This window comes from Lissotriton vulgaris, chromosome 1_1, assembly GCF_964263255.1.
Source record: "Lissotriton vulgaris chromosome 1_1, aLisVul1.2, whole genome shotgun sequence".
Classification (NCBI taxonomy): domain Eukaryota; kingdom Metazoa; phylum Chordata; class Amphibia; order Caudata; family Salamandridae; genus Lissotriton; species Lissotriton vulgaris.
Window position 1 is genome coordinate 1,811,668,923 of NC_141685.1, and position 22,962 is coordinate 1,811,691,884.

Below are 22,962 nucleotides of genomic sequence, written 5' to 3' on the forward strand. Positions count from 1 at the left end.
TCTAAAGAAAATTCTTGTTTCTTGACAAATGACACACTTGGCAGTGTGCATTTCCAATTCAGTTTACTGTGCCCTAATATGCATTTTATATTCCGCTCTATCTTGTGGTGTCCGACTCTCTCTCAGACCTTCTACCTTTCCAGATCCTCCACTTCCCTCTTTCCACTTACATCCCAGCCCTACTAGTTCCTCTCACTCAAGCCTCTTCACCCTCTTTCTCTTTTGCTAACCACATAATTTTTCATGGAAGCACCGCGGTCATCTTGGAAGAGTATTTTCTCCTACAGTAAAATTATAGTGCAGCGTAACTTTACGTACAAAATACATTTTTAAAGTTTTTTTTTATATAAATCATTTTTTTAATCCAAATATAAAATGAGTGCGCATATTGTTTCTTTTATTGACCTCTGCTGCTGTTTTCAAACCACCTCACCCTCCTCCCACCATCTTTCTACTCTCCTGGGTTCTCAACCTCCCTACGCCCCACCTTCTACTGCCTCATTCACGCTTTCCTTAATTTATATTGCTCACCTGCTCACCAAGCTAAGTTGGCGTAAACAAATGCATTTAACAATTCTTGTTTAGGAGGCTATGCTGCAGTCACTTATTGGGAGATCTGAGGCTCACAGCCCTCAAATATTATTGACTAAACTAAAGTCATCTATTCCTCGATTGGGGGGGTAAATTACTTTTGGTCAATGAAGCTGCTGATAGATTTCAAACTGGTAGTTGCACTAGAGAATCTCAGATTCAAATTTAGTATCCGATAAAAATTAGGCATGAGTCCTTTCAAACGTTTGTGTGGAAAACCGCCAGCTATTTTCCATTGCACAATTTAAACAAGCCACAAAGAAGGCAAAAAAGTCTTTAAAAGTTTCCAAATGTATTGGGTCTGAGCAAACAATCTGTTAATTAGCACTTTTTTGTGCCAACGTATACAAATAGTTTTACATATTAAACAATATATGCAATTAACATGGTTTCTAATTTTTGTAGTTAAAGATAATCTCACCTGTTCAGCAAAAAATGATATGACGGTAAACACAATCAGGGTTCCCAAAACACAATGGGTCCAAAATTTTAACTTGTCGCGATACAGCCTCCTGTGGAAGTAAATATGGAGAAAACATGCTTATATATTTTTACAGAATGGAAATGCCACGTAAAATTCTCATAAACCTCTTTATTGACTTAGTCAAGAAGTCCACATGAGCCAACTGTGGACGTTCGTCAGGAAATAGGGATGAGTCTATTAATCAGATTCAAGCTACCCCAAGGAGATAGTCCTATACTTCACGATATTCATTTTGCCTTGGCCCCTAGGTTAGGGGATGCAAGACTGAAGGCAGAAGAATGTAGAGCTGTGATTTCTCGCATGCGTTATAACCCCCTAGCTCCTTTCCTCCATGGGTGTTTCATGGTCTAAGAAGAATTCCCCTCCGTCGGCAGAGTTTGAGAATTTTGCCCTCTCCGCGCTCTGCGCGGAGTGCCGAAAAACTCCTCGCAGAGACACAGAGCAGTGGTTTTTCTTTCGAGCTGCTTGCCATCGGTAAGTTGGCGAGCGCATGCGAGAAAAAATCATGCTCTAGACTTCCTCCCGGCAAGATTTCTCATCGCGGGTGGTCGCGTCAGGTCACGAGAAATCTGCCATTTGCGTTGAGTCAGCTGCCGCTCAAGCAGAATGTCTACTCGAGCTGGCATAAAGCAGCAGTATCCTTTAACACTACGCATAGTGCCATTCACACTGATTTGTAAGTGGGGGACAAACTCCATGCGCTAAAAATCAGTGCGAGCGAAGCAACTTAACAGACTCCGCCGCTGGAGGAACTTCGCGGATCGCAACAGAGTTTTTCTGGCACTTTGCGGAGTTCCAGTGAGTAAAACTCTGCAAACTCTGCCCAGGCTTAGTTTTACCCTGTAATTGCTTCTTGAGGGGGTGTTGGCTATGAAGACAATTTGCCTTTATCAGGAGCATGGAGGTCAAGCGAGTTGTACTTACTGACGTTAATAACGTAATTTTAAGAGAGGGTATGAATGAAAAGCTTGAGGTTTGGCATTCATCAGATTCCCTTGAATTTTCACCATTCCCTTTTTCACTGCTGAGACTGCCTTTAGTTGCCAGGGTTACGCGTTGCTTAGGTCATATCAGCAGAATAACACCTGCCTAAACCAAGCACATATTCCAGGAGGTCGTTATTACGCTTAACTTGAAATAAGCTTTGCAATCCCCGAGTATGTAGTTCAGTCAGCTCATGAAAAGTATAGAGGGATCTGAAAACTTTGAGAACACCTGAAACATAACTGTACATCAGATGTTGTTTATTGACTACTCTTGGTATCTGTTAACGAGGCAAGGTTAAGATATTAAAAATAAAACGGGCAGATTGCCAGTGCTGAGGATGCAAAACCTATGTGTGCAAGTAAACCACTTAGTTCCATTCAGGAACAGTTCCACTCACCGGTCAGTGAATGGAGGGTGGGTGATAATAATAGAAGAAACCCTAAGGGTTTCACAAAGATTGTAGGTTTATTTATTTTCTGCAGCCATCTTTCTTCCATCCCAATTGATCGAATGAGATTTCGAAGCAAGAAACACAAGGAGGTAGGGAGATCAATCATTGCAGCTAGGATTCAGCTAAACATGATTTTCTGTTGCTATTGCCTGAAGTGGCTCTCTCCAATAATCAGGGCTCCAAAAGACATGCAGAAATTAGCCCAATGAGCTGTTCCACACACATCCATAACAGAAACAAGAGCCAGTACGACTGAAGTGCCCGTTGGCACTGGTAGGCTTTGCAAAGGCCAGCAACTGGAGTAGTACAGCCATGAGGTATTGTAAAAGTTATCCTTCTTTCCGTAGTATGTTTTAATGCTACAACAGAAGGCTCAACGCTGATGTAATTGAGAATGGGTGGTAAAATATCTGTGGGAGTTAGTTCAGAAAGACATTTTTTGTTGGTTTTCAATGTGAGATTTAGACAACCTATGTAGGCAAGATAGCAACTGTTTTTCTATCGATATGGAACTTTCCCAGGGTCTTAAGATTTAATTTGGTGCGCAGTGCCACCTTAACTAGGGTCATTTCTGGATATCTAGAGACTAACTAAAGGGAAGGGAAAACATACATATGGTCTCTATTTCTCAGATCTGATGAAGACAAACCTGCCTGGAAAAATCAGGCGGTTGTGACTGGGTGTCCTTAATTCTCAAGAAGTACGCCTCTCTCCTAGTTTCTGGATGTTAGAACTAGAAGCGTGCATGCTTTTCCTTGATGGAAAAAACAGGAAATTGTCAGAACAAAAAGGGCAGAGCCATGTGCACCATTCCAAGGCAAACGCTATCATGCTTTCCTTAACCACAAATATGTAGGGGGGGCTCCTCCGCTAAGGTGGAGAAGAGTCTCCCCACTGCACTTGAAGCAGAGAAAAATAAAATTATAATAACAGTTATTTTATTTTTCGTTGCTGCGGGACTGGGTTAGGGCGGGGCGGGGATTTTGGCTCAGGGAGGAGGAGTGGTTTGTGCACACTAAGTGCGCATGACTGCTTGGCAGGCCATCTTGGGCCAACCAGAAAAGTCATGCAAACTTTGCATGTTCCCCACCAGGCTGTACTGATTCTCTGGACTTGAGTCAGGGTTGTTTTTAGGGCTGGGGGGTCAGAGTTGCTTTTAGGGGTTGAGGTACGTTTTAGGGTTTGGGGAGCAGGGTAGTTTTTAAGGTTTGGTTGGGGTACTTTTTAGGGCATGGAGGGGGTCAGGCAGTTTAAAGGGCTTTGGGGCAGGGTACTTTTTAGGGCTTTGGGGTCTAGGTCGTTTTTAGGGCTCAAGGGGGGCGTTTTTAGGGATCAGGAAAGATCAGATTAGTTTTTGGGGCTCATGGTGGGGTCAGGGTACTTCTTAGGGCTCTGGGTAGTAGTTAGGCTAAGGGCAGGTGGCATAGGGTGTGATCTTTATCACACATTCCGATTCAAAAGGCTTTATTCGAGGATTAGACCCATAAAAGCACAAACATACATTTAAAATACATCATTAAACAATTGTTTCCTCATTAAATACAATAATTTAAAAAAAAGATTATACAGACATAGTCAATTGATCAAAGCAAATAAATATAAAACTTTGATACATAATTACATAGGTGCCAGAAAGGATACCCCAATCAATGTACTCTGGAGAAGAGCCCTCCGTCTAATAGACCATGCCCAACTCAAATACTTAGCTGTTGCTAGAACTACAGGCATATGGGTGGAAGTGCAAATAATTCGTAAGGCCTCAACACCCCTGGATGTCCCTAGACTAACCAAACTTTCCTCGGGGTGGCATAAGCTTTGCAAGAAAATAAAAAGTGGCCTATACTTTCATTTGGTGCACCACAAGCTGGACAATATGAGGTGGAGGAACTCCTCCACCTACCTGTCAGTGATCTCAATGGAAGGGCACCTGATCTTAGCTGAAAGAAAAGCTTCCTGTCCCCAGGGTTGGTTATGCTGTCCCAGTAGGGTTCCAAAACTGGATACAATTTAACTACCACAAAACGCCCCGTCATGGAGTCAGCTTTAGTTTTACTCCAAACTCTAGCAGTTACATGTTCCCAATATAGATCTTTAATCGCTTTTTTGCTTGGGAAGAGCTCCCCGGTTGGATTATCTCATAAATTTGAGAGACCAAGATCACCCAAAGAAGACCTAAGGTTTTTTAGCCAGTCTATCCCATGAAAGATATCAGCGTTTTTTATGGCTAAAAACCCCTCTGCGTAATGCAGGATCTCCGGGGTAGTCCAGAGGCGTCTCCAATAAAGAATCGGGCGCAACCTCGCTAGGTCACTAACTGCTCTCCTCCCCAAGTCAAGGCCAAGGGGAATCAGTGGGGTACTTTGCGGGAGTCCTGTAATCCCCCTAAGAAACCTGTTCTCGGAGGTCTGCAAAGGGAGAAGCTTCCCAAAGCCCCACAGCTCTGCCCCATAAAGAGCAGACCCAAGAGCCTTGGCGTCATATACTGCCAAAACGGGTTTTATTGGTTTGGACTTAGATATTTTGTGCTCCACCCGAAGTGCCCCTGAGATCTGTTGGTGCCTCAAGACCGCCATTTCTATGTGCTGGGACCATCTCGAATCATTTATCTGTATCCCAAGATAGGTAAATACAGTAACCACCTCTAGCAGACAGTTGTTCAAGAATATTTGTGGGCTGGGTCTACGTTTTGGTGCAAAGGCCATCAGCTTGGTCTTACCCACATTGACTTCCAGGCCATGCTCCCCGCAAAAAGAATCGAAAATGTTCAGACCTCGCTGCAGACCGCCTGTAGTTTTGGATAGAATTAGCGTATCGTCGGCGAACATCAGGATCGGAAACCTGAGGCCCGCCAACGATGGCGTATCTACACTGGCGTCCAACATTCGAGCCACTATCCCATTTATGAATAATGAGAAAAGCAGGGGAGCCATTGCGCACCCCTGGCGCACTCCACGTTCAACCGGGAAGTCAGCAGAGGATTCACCATGCATGCCCCATTGGATTTTGGCGAAGTTGCACTCATGCAACTTCATTACCAGGGTAAGTAGCTCAGCCGGAAGACCCATTTCGCTCAGAACTGCCCAGAGCTTTCTCCTTGGGACCAGGTCGAAGGCAGCCCGCAGGTCAACAAAAGCAACATACAGGCTGCCTTCGCCTAATGCCACCGTCCCCCACTGTAGCAGAGCAAAACGAAACACCTGGTCATTTGTACTAGTGGCCCACCGAAAACCAGCCTGGTAAGGGGACAGGGCATTGTTCTCATCAACCCAATCCATCAATTTGTTAACCACCATCCTACCTAATGTAAATGTAATGTAAATGTATAGGCATTTATATAGCGCACTACTTACCCGGAGGGTCCCAAGGCGCTTCGACCGCTGCGAAACCCTTCCTGGCTTCCCTGAGAGATGGTCCCTTAATGGGTATCTCCAGGGTGAGACCAGGCATCCCCGGCGGTCTGGTGGGGCCGTTAGTGAAGATGAGGCAAGCTAATGCCCAGAGTTGCCGAGTGTGAGCGCTGATCAGAGTGGGCACCGAGGCGAGAGAATTATCGAGTCCGCTGACCCTGGTCCAGAAACCTGCCGTGCCGGGAATCGAACCCTGGTCCCGGGCCGTCCTCTGCTCTCGGGTCTGCCGCCTCTAACCAGTGAGCCACGCTACGGCAATCAGGCTTATCGGCCTATAGTTGACTGGAAGAGACCGGTCCCCTTTTTTGTATATGGGTATGATGATCGCTCCCCTCCATAATTCCGGGACGACCGATCCCTTCGCAATGGCATTTCCCAAAAGAAATATATATGTTGCCCACCGCGCCTTATCATTAATGAAAACATCAGCTGGTACGCCATCTAAACCCGGGGCCCTTCCCCCGGGGACAGTGCACAGAGCGTCTTCAGTTTCTTTAAGAGTGAATAAATTCCCAGTGGAATATACAGATAAAATTGTTTCCACACCCTTATACTGTGCAGTCTCAGCATATTGGGGTTTAAAGTGATCTACCGAGGCACTCTCTGGGACGTTGTTACCGGGTTTGTCTGGAATTCCACCTCTACCCCACTTGACAATGTTCCAGAATAGCCTAGAATCCTTAGCCCCCGAGACCTCCTTTAATTCGGCCCAATGCTGTTCGTCCCATAGTTTTTTAGCTAGGGATAGGCTGGCCTTGTAATGCTTTCTAGCGCCACTAATCACTACCCCATCCCTACTCCGAATTGCTCTGCCCAAGCTTAGCCTCGCTTCCCTACACTGATGATTGTACCATTTAGCTAGTCTAGGTGGTTGTTTGCTATTTTTCTTGCGGGGCCTCAGGAAGTGCGGTGTTAGGAGGGAAAAGAGTTTATCATGAATATCAGTTATTTCCCTTGACCCGGGGGTTAATGGGGTTGCATCCTCCATGGCGGTAATTGCAATGTCCACCTCGGAGGTTATAAATGCCATGGATTCCAAATTAGCCAATACACTCGGCCATTTCAATCTACGCATATCATTGGTCATATCAGGCAGCGGACCATCGGTCGATTGAGAATTCCCTGTTGTAACCGACCACCAGTTGTGGGCCACACAGAGAGGGTTGTGATCACTCTCCAATCTACCCTTTATTTCCATGTCACATACTAGCTGCCACAGGTTCAGGCTACAAAGGACATAGTCTATCCGGCTTTGGCTATGACCATTGTCAAATGTGCAAGCGCCTCCCCTGTCACTCTTCGTTCTCCCATTTAGGGCTCTTAGTCCCTGTTCCAGGCAGATGGCATTCAATCGTATTATGTCGTTAGTCCATCGCCTAACCGGGGCCAGATCTAGAATTGGGATGCCCCATTGCGTGTCCTCCTCCCGCCCCAATGGATCGTCAGAGATATCTAAGGGTTCAAAAGTCCAGTTTAGATCGCCAGCAACTATAACTTTGTTGCCCAAGGACTGTTTTTCCAAAAGAGAGGACAAGGCCTCTAGGATAGGTGACTTCCCTCTTGTATTGCCCCTGACATAGACATTATTAATGTCTAGTCCTCCCCTAGGGTCTAATACCATTTTTATTATTTGGATATCATTGCTACCCGATTCCACCAAATTGATTGTTACAGGTAGGCTTTGGCGTATCCAAATAGTTAGACCCCCTATGGGTCGTCCCTTGGCACCTTTGCTAGCCGGATTGAGAAATTTAGGTAACCCGGGAGGAATATAGGATCACAGGCCCATGTCTCTTGGAATAGACATACATCAAAACCATTGATGAAGTCTATCCAGTTTTGGGATGCCAGCTTACTATTTAATCCCGCGATATTCCATGAGACCATCTTGCCTAAACTGGAACCATCTACGGGAGCTAATCCTACAGGGGGCGCCCCAGGATGACTAGTTAGGATTCCTACGTACCCCTCCTCATCTAGGTTTTTGTCCTCGTTATTATTCACAACATCCTGAATGCCAACAATGCTAGTTTCATTTAAATCCTCATTTTCTAATACCCCGGGAGTTGATGCAGACTCCCCAAACGTTACCTCTGTATTCATACTTCCCCGATTAATCATGGTATAATCTGGATTCAATTTTTCAAGGCCCAATCCCTGGGGATTGTTACTATTTTGTCATTTAACCCACCCCGGATCTGCCATCACTTCAAAACGATTAAGAGTTGGTACATTATAAAGGTTTCCCTGCTGGTAAGGTACAGTGAAAGGATCAAATCCGGGAGTGGGGAAGTTGTGATAGCAGCCTACTTCTGGGGTTGTGCCAAAATGAATACCTGGTGGTCTTGGGTAGAAGAAGGTCAGGTCGACTACACCAATACCAGCGCTACTTATGGCCAAATTCTGCCTCGTAATTAGATGTGCTACCCTGGGATCCTTGAAGTTAACAACTACACAATCCCCCTCAAGGCGCTTAGGGGTACTACCTACCCAACCTATCCTTCTAACACCAATAATCAGCCCATCCACTTCCCTGGGCAGTGGCCTGTTAGTCCTTAACCAGTGCATTGCTTTGTTTTTTAGCATCTGGAAGGATTCTCTCTGCCCAACCAACAACGGTGGTACGTTGGTGAGGATGGCAACAAAAGGTTAGGAGTCTGGGGGCAGATTCATGGGTGGTATCCTCCGAGGCACTCTAGTAGGGGTTGTGTCGGGCAGACTAGAGGCAAGAGCAGCAGGGCAGGTCATTAGGATTTGAGGTGGGGCGTTGGAATTTTTGGGTCCAGGATTCCCAGTTTTGGATCTATCATTAGGAGCCGTGACCACAGTATCTAAACGCTTTTTGGGTTGGGATGTATTGACCCGTGAATGGTCTAGTGGGTGGGAAATAGTCTTGGGAATTTGCCCTGAAAGACGGGGCCCCATTTTTGTAGTGATAGCAACAGGGGGGAGGCTCTGGAACAGGTACACCACTTGCCGTCCCACTTGTTTTGGTAGGATTATTACTGTCCCCCGTCCTAAGGTGAGTTTTAATTAGGGATTTGGTTGAAAAGAAGTTGTCTAAGGTAGCCTGTATAAGGTTTATCCCTTTCTTGAAGCTCATAATAGAAGGCCTTCTGGCAGCCTGAACTCTATCCACTAACGCATGTTTTGGGAACTAAAATGTTAATAGCAGGTACTAGGGAATAGAAAGAGCTAGGCTAACCCATTCAGGAGACTGTTGTAAGGGCCTGACTTCCAGACTCAACCTCGCCTTCTTTGTAGCTAATTGAGGCAGAGACACATAACAATATATATAACGGGGGATTGAGGGCAATAAGGCCTTACCTGACCCGTCTACACCAGGCAGGTTTATGTACGTTACACTCTCTATGGCGCCAAACATGTTTAGGGACTAAAGAGTAAGACCTCACAATTGTAACAGAACAGTCAATAACTGCAGTTTTTGTTCCCACTCAGGGGTATTCTATGGGTCAGATGACTATCACACAAATTGTTATACACTAAAACTAAATGTAGTGATGAAAATATTTTCCATGAATCAACAACTTTTTATAACAGTACAAATTTAAGAGATTAGAGGTATTATAGCACCCACATGTTTATCTCCAGTGTCTGGAGACATTTATACAATTCTAATTTACGGTAGTGTTCCTGGTATTTACTCTGGTCATTATGGAGTTACGCCACTCCTTTTACGTACGCTCTACTTTTGATGTCAGTTCAGCATCCCATATTAGGAAACGCCCCTAATAATAGGCAAAGAAGTGATGTAAGTATTGATGTGAGTTGTGTGTTATTTCGTTTTCTTGTAAATCAGGCAGCCTTACGTCTGCACTCCTCTCAAAGGGCACAGGGGGGTGAACACAGACTCGTAAATCGAAGTACGCTCAGCAATAAATGATTGGCCAGTCAAATGCTTGCTTTTATGAACAAGCATTTGCAAATCAATAGGTCTGGCATTTGCGAGAGTCTGGCATTTGCGAGAGTTTGAGCTTTTGGCATTGGAAATGATGCCCTTTATTTATGTGTTTTGAAAATGTGCAAGAGGTGCGTAAACACACACTTTGTACTAACAGTCGTTGCTTACAAGAATTAAGGCTGGCAGTAACTGCACCTGTTTTACTGCCATCCTTTGCTTCTGGTAAGCAAGGACTATAAGAACAAAGTGCGTGTTTACGCACCGCTTACAGGTCGAGTGGAGGCCCCAAACTAGTGGGTGAGTCTCCACGTTCGGGCGAAATCTCCGCAATGAGAATTCTCATTGCAGAGATTCGGCCCAGAGTACGACGACTGGCTGGCCACCCCATGAGTGCGGAGGCCCTTTGTGAATCAAGTCCTAGGTCTTTGAAGTTCATATTGGGGTCTGCGTCCTTTTGAAGTGCCCTTCACTCAGTCCAAAAAGCAGTCTGTCCCAGCAGGAGCGACTCCAAATCGAACTCAAATACACACTAACACACACACATACCCTGTGGTTGTGACTAGAGGTTCACACTTGATGTCAGCCACAGTGATATGTGTATAAAAAGGTTACCCCACGCTTCCGCCCCACTCTCTATCATCCTCTTATTAGCCCGATTTCCATATTTTGAGATGTGCCCAGGACCATTCCAGTGACCTCTCCCTGAAACAAGGAGCACCTTTTGAAGCATACTGGGTGTTGAACTCCGCTCTGCTCACGGAATTTGCAGAGATTTCCGCACTCCACGTTACGCAGAGCTCGCGGAGTTCGGAAAAACTCAGCTACGCTTGTTTTTTCCCCTCGCTCACGTTTGTCAACGTTAACTTGGCGAGCACGAGGAAAATCCACCTTGGGTGAGATTTTCCTCGTACGAGATCGTCAACATCAAGTTGGCGAGCGCAGAAAATCAACTTCCCGGTGAGATTTCTCAACGCAGGCAGTCAAATGTTTCATTGTGAGTGGCCGCGTATGCTCGTGACCGTTCACGCTGAAACACTGTTGGCTCGCATTGAGAAAGCTGCGGCTTGAGCAAAAATCTACTCAAGCGGCAGAAAGGAAGCAGCGCTGTGCATGGTCGCCATGGTCGCCATTCGCAATGATTGCACAGTGCAGACAAACACCTGGCCCTGAAAATCACCACGAACAGCATTTATCCAACGCACTTCACTGCTTGCAGAGCTCCGCATAGCGTGGCAGAGGTTTTTTTGCACTTTGCGGAGTTTCGCATAGCAGAACTCCGCTAACTCCGCCCAGGCTTACTGAAGAGCCTGGCTCTCCTTCCTCCAGTGGGTCCCACCCAGCTCAATTCATGTTGCTCCAGTCAGCAGTGGGTCTCCCAAAATGGAACCCAGAGACTTCCATGTATTGTACCATTAACAGGCACATACTCACCCAGTATATGCATATGTCATACCACTCACTACACATCAATAAATCCTTTGTGTATTGTGCGATTCACAGGCACAAGTACACCCAGCACATGCATAAAATAGACATGCACTGCATTATACTTGTATTTTACTACTCACAGGCACATATATACCCAAGCACATGTGTACTACACTCACAGCACAGCACATCAAACCCAATGTAGCCTAAAGGTAAGTTAAGCACACAGCAGCAGACATTTGAAAGAGTGAGCCTGTAGGCTTCAACTCCAGTGGCACAAGTCATCCCCAATCTCATGATCCTTAACTCCAGATGAAGGCAGAAGCCTTTCACCACTATGTGGGTAGCGCTTTGGGCACCCCTCCTGGGCCAAAAAGACCAGAATCTGAGAGACAGGCCTATGTCACAGCACACACGCATAATCTTTGTTTGCCCATGACAACAAAAATCAGCATTAGGGATCCAGATATTATTGCAGCTGGGGCACTCAGGGCAGTGGTGCACGTCCATCACCATGCAAGGGACTTTTACATTCCCACATGCACCTACTTATATTGTGATATTTGCTACCAAGATCCTCCAAAAGGATAGGTTTAATACCATAGAAACAGCACAAACACTCAGGGACTCCGAAAGCTCCGAAAGGCGAAGAAGGAGGGCTGTGGCAGTGTCCTCTTGAATCGTTGTACGGCCACACAGGTTCCTAGTGCTATCATTTTCACCACTTTTGATTTTAAAAGCATTTCCTTCGTATTTTTTACTTTGGGTTGGAGGAGCCTGAAAACCGCTTGGGGGACATAGGGAAGGATTGGGGGGTATTGTTGAGTATTTACCCTAACGCGAAGGCCTGAGCTCGTTGCTGTGTCCTTCCCTTCCTGGTCCGACGCGGTAGCTAGTACCGTTGCGCGAAGGGCGGGGTAGGGAGAGCCAGGCACTTCCCCCTACTGCGGTTAGCGGTCTAGTCGCAGGGGAGATCCTGCATAAAGCTCACATGCCCCAGCGGACGCGCCGCCGGCGCGCCAAAGGCAAGCCCGTCTGCGCCCATTTGCGGCCGACCGGGGCCAGGGGTCAGAACCCCTGCAGGATTTGAGGTAGGGAAACAATATGCTCGACGGGACTTAGTAGCTCTAGGTGCTAGGGTAAAGGACTGCTGCAAACACAGCATGAACCCTGAGACCTTGGACAAGAATATGAGATGTAGGCACTGTCCCTTCGCCACTACTCCCCATTTGAGGATTAGGGACACCGGACAGTTACTGAGCTGCGCCCTGATTAACTGTAGATCGCTTAGGAAGTACAGAATTGAGATACACGACTATCTGGTGGATAGTCAGGTGGAATTACTCTTCCTTACAGAGACATGGCTTGATGAGAAGTCGGTCACGGAAATTATAGACACACTTCCCCGTGGCTATGGAATTTGCAGAATAGACAGACCCAAGCGGGGAGGGGGGGAGGAGGGATTGCCATGATCTACAAAAACAATATACAGTGCATTTTAGAGCCAGCTGATATTGCAGTCAGTGAAGCAGGTTTCTTTTCTATCATAGTCTCTAATAACTATGTTATTAAGGGATTCTTAGTTTATATACCCCCGGGAGGCGCAACGCAATTTGTGACAAGCCTTATTCAAAGTTTAATGCAGCCTGCCCTCAGATATGAGAAGCTTCTTTTGTTGGGGGACCTGAACTTGCATCTAGATGACACCTCCGATACAGTGGCCCAGGAGCTCCGGCATGAGTTAATAACTGCAGATGTTGTTAAAATCTGAGCTCCCTACGCATCAGTTGGGACATTTATTGGACCCAATTTTTGGTAACTTGGAGACACTTGAAGTCAAACCCCCGGTACCTGTTATATGGTCTGACCATTTTCTGATCCCCTTCAGGGTTATGGGAACAGCAGAAAAAATACCGGTGAAGGTGGGAGCGAAGGGGAGATGGGCTGGCTTTTCCTCCGAGAATTTCCATAAGGCCGTGCTGAGTGGTGGACCTCCGGGTGGGTTGGAGATAGACTCAGCCTGTGAGGCTCTGGACAGACATATCCAGGAAGCTTTTGACAGGACGGCACCCTGGTCTAGCAAAGGGCCAGAGAGACAGATGAAATCTGCCCCATGGTTTGGTATGGAGTTGAGGGAGGCGAAGGCAGCATGCATGCGCCTTGAGAGACGCTGGCAAAGAGGCTACTTGCCAATATATGGAACAGAATATAAAACCAGCCTTAAAGGATATCATGTCCTAATCAGGAAAGCAAACACATCCTACTACACTGACAGGATAGGAAAGGCGGACTGCTCAATTAAGGAGCTGTTCCTGGTTTACAAACAAATATCCTCGCTTTCGAACATAGAGGCACCTGTGACAGAATCTGTAGTATCTTGTTATCAGGTGGCAGAATTCTTTGGAAATAAGGTGGAGAGGATTTATGCTAGCTTACCTGTGGAAGCCAGGGATGGGCATGGGAGAGATGGGGCATCCAGTAGTTTAATTGAAATTGATTGTTTGAGGACGTTCAGGGTTCCAGCGGGGCTATGCTGCGCACGATAGAGATTAGCATCAAATCTGGTCACCCAAAGACCCTGCGCCTGCTAAAATCTTGAGAGGGAGCTACCAGACGTTAGAGCCATTCACTAGACATCTCCTACAACTCTCCTTCAGTTCAGGAAAGGTGCCGAAAACTTGGAAGGAGGCAGTGGTGCTCCCTTTGAAAAAAAAGCTGAACGTAAGCATGGAACAGCTAAATAACCTGCGCCCGATTTCGCTCCTGCCCTACTTCGCCAAGATTGCGGAGAAGGTGGTCAATCAACAACTGACTGTCCATATAGACACTCATAAACTGCTTCATCCCACGCAATCTGGCTTTCGCGCATTCCATTTGACGGGGTCAGCTTTGCTTTTCTCCACTGAGACTCTTCGTAGATATGTGGATGAGGGTCAAACGGTGGCACTTATTCTTCTTGATTTAAGTGCCGCATTCGACACTGTGGCGCATCACACTCTGCTGCATTGTCTAAGAAAAGGAGTAGTGATTGGGAGGGCGTGGGAATGGCTAGAATCTTTTCTCCATGGCCGTAGTTTTCAAGTAGCACAGGGACCTTATAGGTCCAAACCCATAAGCCTGAATCAAGGGGCCCCTCAAGGATCCAGCCTCAGCCTGACCCTTTGTAATCTGTATGTGGCTTCTGTGGCTGAGATAACTAACAAATATGGGGGGGGGAAGATGTGTCATATGCCGACGCACTCAGCTGGTTGTGGCCCTGGCACAGCCAGCGGAGAGTGTAGCCAGCAATTTTACCTCCTGTTTACAAGACCTCGCGGTCTGGATGGCCAGCAACTGTCTCAGACTGAACGGTGATAAAACTGAGGTGCTGATTGTTGGAAAGGCTCCTTCAGTCTGGACTTCAGCATGGTGGCCACAGACGCTTGGACCGCTTCCCACACCCAGTGAACAAGTTAGGAACCTGGGGATCTGGATTTACTCCAAAATCTCACTGGAGTATCACACTAGATGTGTTGCGGGTACCTGCTTTGGCATTCTTCGAGGCCTGAGAAAGACTCTGGACTTATTACTGATTACAGCTTGGAAATCCTTAGTCCATGCCTTGGTTATTTCAAGGCTGGACTATGATAATGCCTGCTATTTGGGAGCAAATGTAAGGTGTCTCCAGAGGCTCCAACGCATCCAGAATGCGGCTGACCGGCTAGTGTTAATGCTGCCCAAGAGAGCTCCTTCTAAAAAAGCGCTGGAGACGCTACACTGGCTGCCAGTCAAGGAACGAGTGCAGTTTAAAGCCCTGTGCGTCAGTCACCGGATCACACAGGGAAAAGGACTTCGGTACCTTCTCAATTTGCTAACCCCACACAACCCGACTCGGAAATTAAGATCTAGTGGGGCGGGTCTAGTCAAGGTTCCTAAAGTCAGAAGAGCAAGAATGGGAGGGCGGTCGTTCCGTTTTCTGGCAGCCCAACTGCAGAATAGATTACCCCTTAAGCTCTGTTTGGAAACCTCAGAGTTGGTTTTTCGTACAGAGCTGAAAACCCACTTATTCCCTAGGGGATAGGTTTTAGAGGTTTGCTTGGAAATGGGTGACATGATGGCAGGGGGGGGGGGGCTGTTCAGGGCTGATACTTTAGTGCGGAGACACACTGGTTAGTGTAACCAGGCGCTTTAAAAGTTCAGTTACATACATACATACAAGCTATTCAGTGATATGTCCACATCCAGAGGGAGCCAGCAATCAATACTGGGCATCCAGATTAGTTTCAGCTAACAGGCAGGAACTTGTGGATTTCTTGGTGACATCTGAAATGAAAGATAACTTCCTGCTCAAGAGTTTGCAATCTGTGGAATAGTTCGGTGGCATGACCTTGGATTGGTATACTTTTTATTTACAGGAAAGAATCGAAGTGACACAAGAGGGACAATTCAATTCTTTTGTTTGTGCTCTTACACATCATGCCCTGATCAGTCTCCTGTTATTAAACATATGCCTGGGTTTAGTCATTATAAGATATCAGCAACTCTAGTATCATCTTTAACAAACAGCACTGTGGTTGATTTTAGAATGGATTGTGGTGTAACTGCTAGTCACCATGTAATGGATTTCTTGATGGGCATCAAAACCATCCAAATCTTTATGACAAAAAAAAGTGATTTTCTTTTGGCTTTAATCAGAATAATATTTTAGAATCTTAGTGGCCCTGAGCTTGGAAGTTTTTCTCAAACGCAAAGTGGTATTACACACTAGGGTACTGGATCACCACACTAGTATAATCTGCCATTTCAATTTCATAGACACTTCATCCAGCAAGGAACGGATGATCACTCATGTGATGAAAACTACAATTTCTTTCCTCAATTTCCTGAGATTCCAGAGACCTCTGCTCGCATTAAGCAGCATATGTGCTAATACTCCATTTAATGGCAAAGTTTCCTAAAGGCTAATATTTCGCAATTAATGAGCTTCTATACAAGTAATCAGTTTTGAGGTACAGTAGACTTATCTTTAGAGTTAAAAAAGAGGGATTACACCCATTGTCGGTCTCTAATCTTTCCCTTTTCAAGATTAATACGCTGCAAGAAGAAACATTCACAGCACTCCTGTTTTCTGTATGAAAAGTTCAGCTAAATGGGTCACCTGGGGGATGAGGATTTATGAACTAACTGCGTAACTAAGAGCCAAACTACCTTTACTTCTGCATGTTGAAATAGGCATTCTAAAAATCAGGAAGATTTGTTTTTTCTAAACTATCAACACAGATTTTCTCCAACTCATATGACTAGTACAAAGATGCTTCACGCAGTACCATAACAATATTTTATTTTAAAGTTTTTTATAGCGCAAACATGATCCAAGAGGGTATCAGAGTGCTTTACAGTACACTGTTATCAAACATTAGATGATTGGGGTAATATACATACATTCGAAATTCGAAAAATAATAATCTCACCATTCTCGAAGGTCCTGCATGTGGAGAAACCGGTTCCGATACTCTCTCGGCAGCTCAAACTGAGACTGTATGGGGAACATGGACTCGTAGAAGTCTCGCAGCACAGCCTTTACTGTCTGAGCATCCTTATGGACGTGGTTAATGTTGTCATTAAGGCATATAAACTTTCTAAGAAACAGAAGCATGCTGTTACACACCGGCCAAAACACAATGTTATCATCAATTGTTCTTAGTACACAAAACAATGAACAGTAACAAAATACAATGCAACCGCTATCAAAACAACAATCATGAACTGCCAGTACCATTTGGCAATACCCTGATAGATGCACGAGTTATCACTAAAATGTATGTAATAATATTGTACAACCTCCTGCCATACTACTGGTTTTAAATGTCCTAAAATCCATTTATTATAATTCATAATTTCACTTGGGTGCTTCATAAAGTAAAAAAAAAACATAGTAAACATCATTGATTCTTTTTGCAATAACAATGATGGTTATCAATGCGCTAACCAGATATTTACTTTCTGCTGTCGTCATAGATGGGGATTTAGTCATTGAACGGTCTTTCATCATCTCCTCCACCAAACAACTGCCCCAAAAGATTTCATAACATTACTCCTTTATTACCGGGTACAGTCTTAGATGATGTGACTTTTTGTACTTCTATTAGCCTATTTACCAACAATCCGAGTCGTACCTTGAGTAACGTCGAACTCTAGTAGCATGTATGTACAGCCTGCTAACTAGACCTTAATCTTCGTTGCTCCCCTGAATCAACAGCTGAAGGTAATCACAACCCTCCGCTCCCTTCTCTCTTGGCCTCCCTCCACAACTCACCCTTAGTAAGGGACCACATGTTGTGCTCTCACTTCATGGTACAGACATGGGAGAAAGCTGATAAGACAGGACAGACCTCCTTGAATATAACCCAATTTCACACCCAATGGTCTCCACCAGGGTAGGTTTCTGACGGCACTACAATTTCCTCTATTAATGAATACTCCAATGCATCCAACCTTCGACGTTCTGAAGAGAGCCATGCAGTACCCCCAACATTAAGCAGGCTTCTTTTGTGTGTTTGATTTAATGACTGATTGAGAGAATACACAGGCATGACAAGCATAGCATATACATATTTACAACAGGGATTTAAGGGAAGCAGAGGAGTGAGAGAGTAAAGATGACTGTTAGAAAAGGGATTTCTGGTTGGCTAGGGCAAGCGCCTAAGCCAGGCAGAAACCACCACTCTAGTCAGGGCAAGGGAGTTACACACTGAATATAAACACTGCTCACCCCCTTGTTACCTTGGCACAAGTAGTCAGGCTTATCCCAGAGGTAATGTGTAAAGCGTTTGCGCAACACACACACACAGCGGCGACACACTAGGCACACCACAAAGGAAACTCCTCCAAGGTTATATAAAAATAGTCTTTGTATTATCCATAGAACACATCAGACTATAATCAGATATATACACTGTGCCAGCTGGTGCTAGGTATTACTATACATGGGTTATATACCCTTACAGGGCCAATTGGGACACTGTCATCACATCACCACTCATAAGTAGTGAAAACACCCAGTAACTACTGGTAACCTTACAGCTATAAACACATTATGCATCACATCTTAGACATAAACATATTAGGCAAAACATCCTAACCTAGCAGTGCACCACAGTAACACTCCTGCGGTGTACACATCACCTTAGGGCCTTACGCCCCACCAAAACAAGGGACAAACCCCAGGCGACTGGCCTTCCTCTGGGGCCCGTCTTGAGTGGTCCCAAATGCCCTTTGTCCAAAAGTCAGGGCTCTCCTTGCTGCCAATGCAGCACTCACTTATGGGCACAATCCTCACAGGAGAGGAGGGGAGGGGGTGCAACTCAACCTTGTCCTCCCTAAGCATGTGCCCCACGTTGCAGCTGCCCGCGATCCGGCGGCGCAGCTATACAACCAAAAATCGGCAACAACAGTGTGCCATCCCAGCCCCACTCACCAGGGCTTCCTTCCGGTGCAGCTAGCAGAAATCAGGCACAAGCAGTGTGCCTTGCAGGCCTCACTTACCGGGACCTCTCCTAGCCTAATCCAGTCTCCAGGCACACCACTGGTGCCAGTATGGAATGTCGGGAGCGGCCCACCAACTTGTGGTGCCGTAATTGCCGCTCACCTTCCTTTGCAGGGGGAAGACTCGGTTGGGTTGCATTGGCCGGGGGACAGAGGAGGCGCAGCTTCCTCCGGAGCACACATTGAGCAAACCCTCGGTCGATCCTTGCTCCTCTCGGTGTTGTGGGCCCTGCCCACAATCAGGCATGGATTTGCCAGACTTCCGGCCTCTGGAGGGAAGTCTCTGCGGGATTGGCTCCTTTTCTCAGGAAGACGGCAGTGCCCACAGTCAGGCTGTGCACCTGACTTCCTGGTCACATTACAGTTGGAGCCCCCGTCTTGGGCTCGAGTTAGAGCGCTCACCCTGCGCTTTCTGTCAAGCCACCAGAAGGCTCAGCACGCTCTTTCCCCCAATAAAAAGATGGTCAGCAAGGGGAAGCGCTCTCCATACCCTGTGCAGCGCTCCACACGCACTTGGGGAGAGCAGAGTGAATTTCCAGCATTCACCACAAGCTGGATCTAGAAAGAACATTGCGCTGTGCACAGGCAGGCCAGCACACCAGGTCCCCTAGCAGACGGCAAGTCCTGGAGGTTCCCCTTCCCAGCAGACAGCAGGTCAATCCCCAGAGGCGGTATCTCCTGGCAGTCCAGCAGTCTACCGGCTGCAAGTAAGCCCCAAGCAGTACACAGCACAAAGAAATGCCCACTTCTAAAATTGGCATTTCTAAAATAGTGACAATAAATCTGCATACACCATTACGCCGCATGTATTACCACTATTCCAACCATACCAAATTTGATCACACAACTCCTCTCAGATCAGGAATACCACTAAAACACTGATCAGGGAAGTTCCTATGCATTCCTATGAGAGGGCAGCCTCACACTAGTGAGAATTCAAAATGGCTGTTTGTCACTACCAGGGCATGCTCCACCGGTAAGGCATATGTCCTACATTGCGCCCTGCCCATAGGGCTAGCTAGGGTCTACCTTAGGTGTGACTGATAGGTAGTAAAAGGGGATTCACGGATGTGGCAACATCACAGCAGCAGTAAACTGTGCGCGCAAGCCCTGCAATGGCAGAGGCCTGAGACAGGTTTGAAAGGCTACTTTGGTGGGTGGCACAAGCAGCCCTGCAAGCCCACTAGTAGCATTTAATTTACTGGCCCTGGGTATCACTTTACAAGGGTCTGATAGGTAAATTAAATACGCCAAAGAGGTGTAGACCAATCTTACCATGTTTTGCCATAGAAGCACATGCACTTTACACTGGACAGCAATGATAAAGTGCCCAGAGTCCTAAAACAACCAACACCAGGCCAGAAAAAATACCAGGAGGAAGGCAAAAAGTTCAGGGATGACTTTGCAAAAAGGGCCAAGTTCAACAATGACTGAAAGTGACGTCAGGACAGCCAACGGAATGAGCGGAATCACAAAAACTTAAAAACCCTTTAGGAGTGACAAGATTGTCAGGCAAAGACTGTCTGGAGACACATATCTAGCTGTCATTTGAAATAGGTAGGAAGGATATAGTCCATTTATGGCTTGAAAACAAGTGAACTTGGTGACAGTAGTAAGACATTGGGATGTTCCTAAGAAGATGGATAGGGTGCATATGACATAGAAACGCTACAAGGAAGACCAACAAAAAAGGCTATTGCAGCAATCTAGTTTTCTCAGAACAAGTGCACAGCAACATCTGCATTTTAGGGCCATAATCTAGAATACAGAGTATGAAAGAAGAAGGCTACTAGCAATAAAGTCAGGGTTTCTGCCAAATTTGTGGTACAATTCACAGCTTTCCTTGCAGCCAACCAGGTTAAAATATGGCAGCATTATCTGTGGTCCCACTTTTAACTCTAGCTCCCATTTCAAAAAGTTGTGCGAAGGCTGGCCAGGCTAGATCAAAGCTCCTGGAAGGTCTACTCTACTGCCTTCTCTGGACTGCATGGATTTTCAATGGTTCTTTCTTGCATCAGGACATGCCTACACCGTGGTGGTGGATAAAAGTTTACATTACCTGTGACCTTCTGTGAAATGGGTAATAAAAAGGATTAAACAAACTGTAGGAAGATGTCTCTGTATATACTATACAAAAGTAAGGTATGGTTTGCACAGAGACCAGTGGATCTCCAGAGGTATAGCATTGGCTAAAGTAAATACCTTAGTCTCTTTTGGGGTATTATGGTTGAGCAGTCAGGCTTATCAGAGGGTAGTGTTAAGCATTCGTTGTACACACTCAGGCAAGAAATGAGGTCATACCCTCAAAGACTGAATCCAGACCATTTGTTATTATTTTTTATTTTTTTTACCAGAACCAAGATTTACTCAGTAGAAGGTAAGTGAAACTTTTTATACACTGTTATTTTTCAAATACAGTGTGCATTGGTTTGATGGAACATAGAAACTACTTTTGCAGTCGAGAAAATGGGTTATAAGCTCCTTAGAACACTTAGACTTACTTTAGATCACTTTTTTATTACTCTTCAGTTAGTTCTCTACTTTTGCATTCAACAAACGAATCACAAAGTCTAAGCATCACAGGACATCAGTAAACAGGTTAAATCGTTTGAAGGCACTTAGTTACTTTTGTTGCAGTACAAGACAAGCTCAGAACTTAAAAGATTGTTCAAAGAAAACCCACCATACAGTCCTGTGGAGAAAAACAAAGTCTTAGTTTTGCTGGTAAGTAAACAGTTTTAGGAATGGAGTTTGGGTGGAAGAACCAAGGTTCCCCAAGGTTCATGCGGGAACTCAAGGTGCACCATCAGTGACACTAGGGGGTCCGGGGGCATAGTGCAGGGCACCAATGTTAGCCATTAAAGCTAGGGGTCACCTCAGTTGAGGGCTGCTGAAGGGCAGGCCACTTGGTCTTGAGAGGCAAGCTCCTGGGGTTAAGGTAAGGGAAAGGGGGTTGCAGATTATTACCATGTCGACACTACCAGCATTGCAAGAGCAGCTGGGTGCATGGTGCTTAAGAGTTGTTTGTAGCCCAATGCTTTCCTATAGATGATGCTGGTCGAGGAAAAGGACTACAGGCTGGAGCAAGAAGACTGGATGAAAGGAACCAATGTCTGGAGGATGAAGTTGAAGACTTGCTGGACACCAGGACACTGTTGGTCAGGCACCTCAGGACTCAGGGGCTGCGGGTGCAGGGGTATCTTTTCGTGTTGTGTTCTTCTCACTGATTCTGGTCACGGTCAGGAGGACTCTTCAGGATGAGGCTGCAGGCGTAGAGGAAAAGGTTGGTGTAGGTTGTCCAATGCTGGATCGCAGGTCAGGTTCGCCGGGGAGAACTTGCTGGGGTGTTGGGCCACTCAGACTCAGGCTGTGGGCTTCGGGTGCAGAGTGGTGAGGACTCGCGGATCCGGCTGGATCTGGTGTCCTGGCTTGGGTTGTTGCTGAACAAATCCGGTGTCTATGGGAGATCAGAGTCCTTTGGGAAGGCAGGGCAGGTCCCCAGGGTACTTGGAGGCTGCTGGCTGCAGGACACGCCGGTTGCAGCTTGCAAGGGTTACGAAGCAGGAGACCGGCCGGTAGGGCTGGGGCCATAGCAGCTGTCATTGTCCTATTCTTCTGCAGCACTGCTCTTCGGTCCTTCTTCTTGTCGAGTTGAATCTAGCTGCTGGGTTCAGGGCTGCCCCCTAAATACTGTATTAAGGGGGCATTTTAGGGGTCTTGAGGTAGTATTCATTTATTTATTTATTTATATTCTTATATAGCGCAGGACTCGACACCCGAAGGGGTATCTCTGCGCTTGCGCGTTTGGTTAAGAATGGCCCAGTTGGTCCATGATCTATGGGATGGTTGATAATTTTTTTTTAGGAAGTCGAGAATAGGTATGTTTTTAATGATTTCCTGAAGGATGAATAATTAGTGGTTTGTCTCAGAGTGGGGGGTAGAGAATTCCAGAGGATAGGACCCTTGTAGGAAAGAGCTCGTCCTCCCTGCCTCGATCTCCTAATCCTGGGTATCTGAAGTAATTGTAGCTTATTGGAACGCAGAGAACGTCCTGGAATATAGAAATTACATTTTTCAGACAAATATTTAGGGCTAGTGCCAAACAAACATCGGTGTATAGTGCAGCAGATTTTAAATTTGATGCGTTGTCGCACCGGCAGCCAATGGA

The 22,962-nt window shown here is 46.0% G+C and overlaps 1 protein-coding gene across 1 annotated transcript in view; it reads right to left on the reverse strand.

The window, feature by feature from the left end:
* GNPTAB (N-acetylglucosamine-1-phosphate transferase subunits alpha and beta) overlaps window positions 1–22,962 on the reverse strand; it is a 715,805-nt gene that overhangs the window by 38,881 nt on the left and 653,962 nt on the right. Inside the window, exons 19-20 of the mRNA XM_086919157.1 lie at window positions 16,721–16,888; window positions 1,013–1,103 (exon numbers count right to left, since the gene is read on the reverse strand). Of these exons, the coding sequence (XP_086775283.1) occupies window positions 1,013–1,103; window positions 16,721–16,888 (259 nt within the window). The remainder of the gene's footprint in view (window positions 1–1,012; window positions 1,104–16,720; window positions 16,889–22,962) is intronic.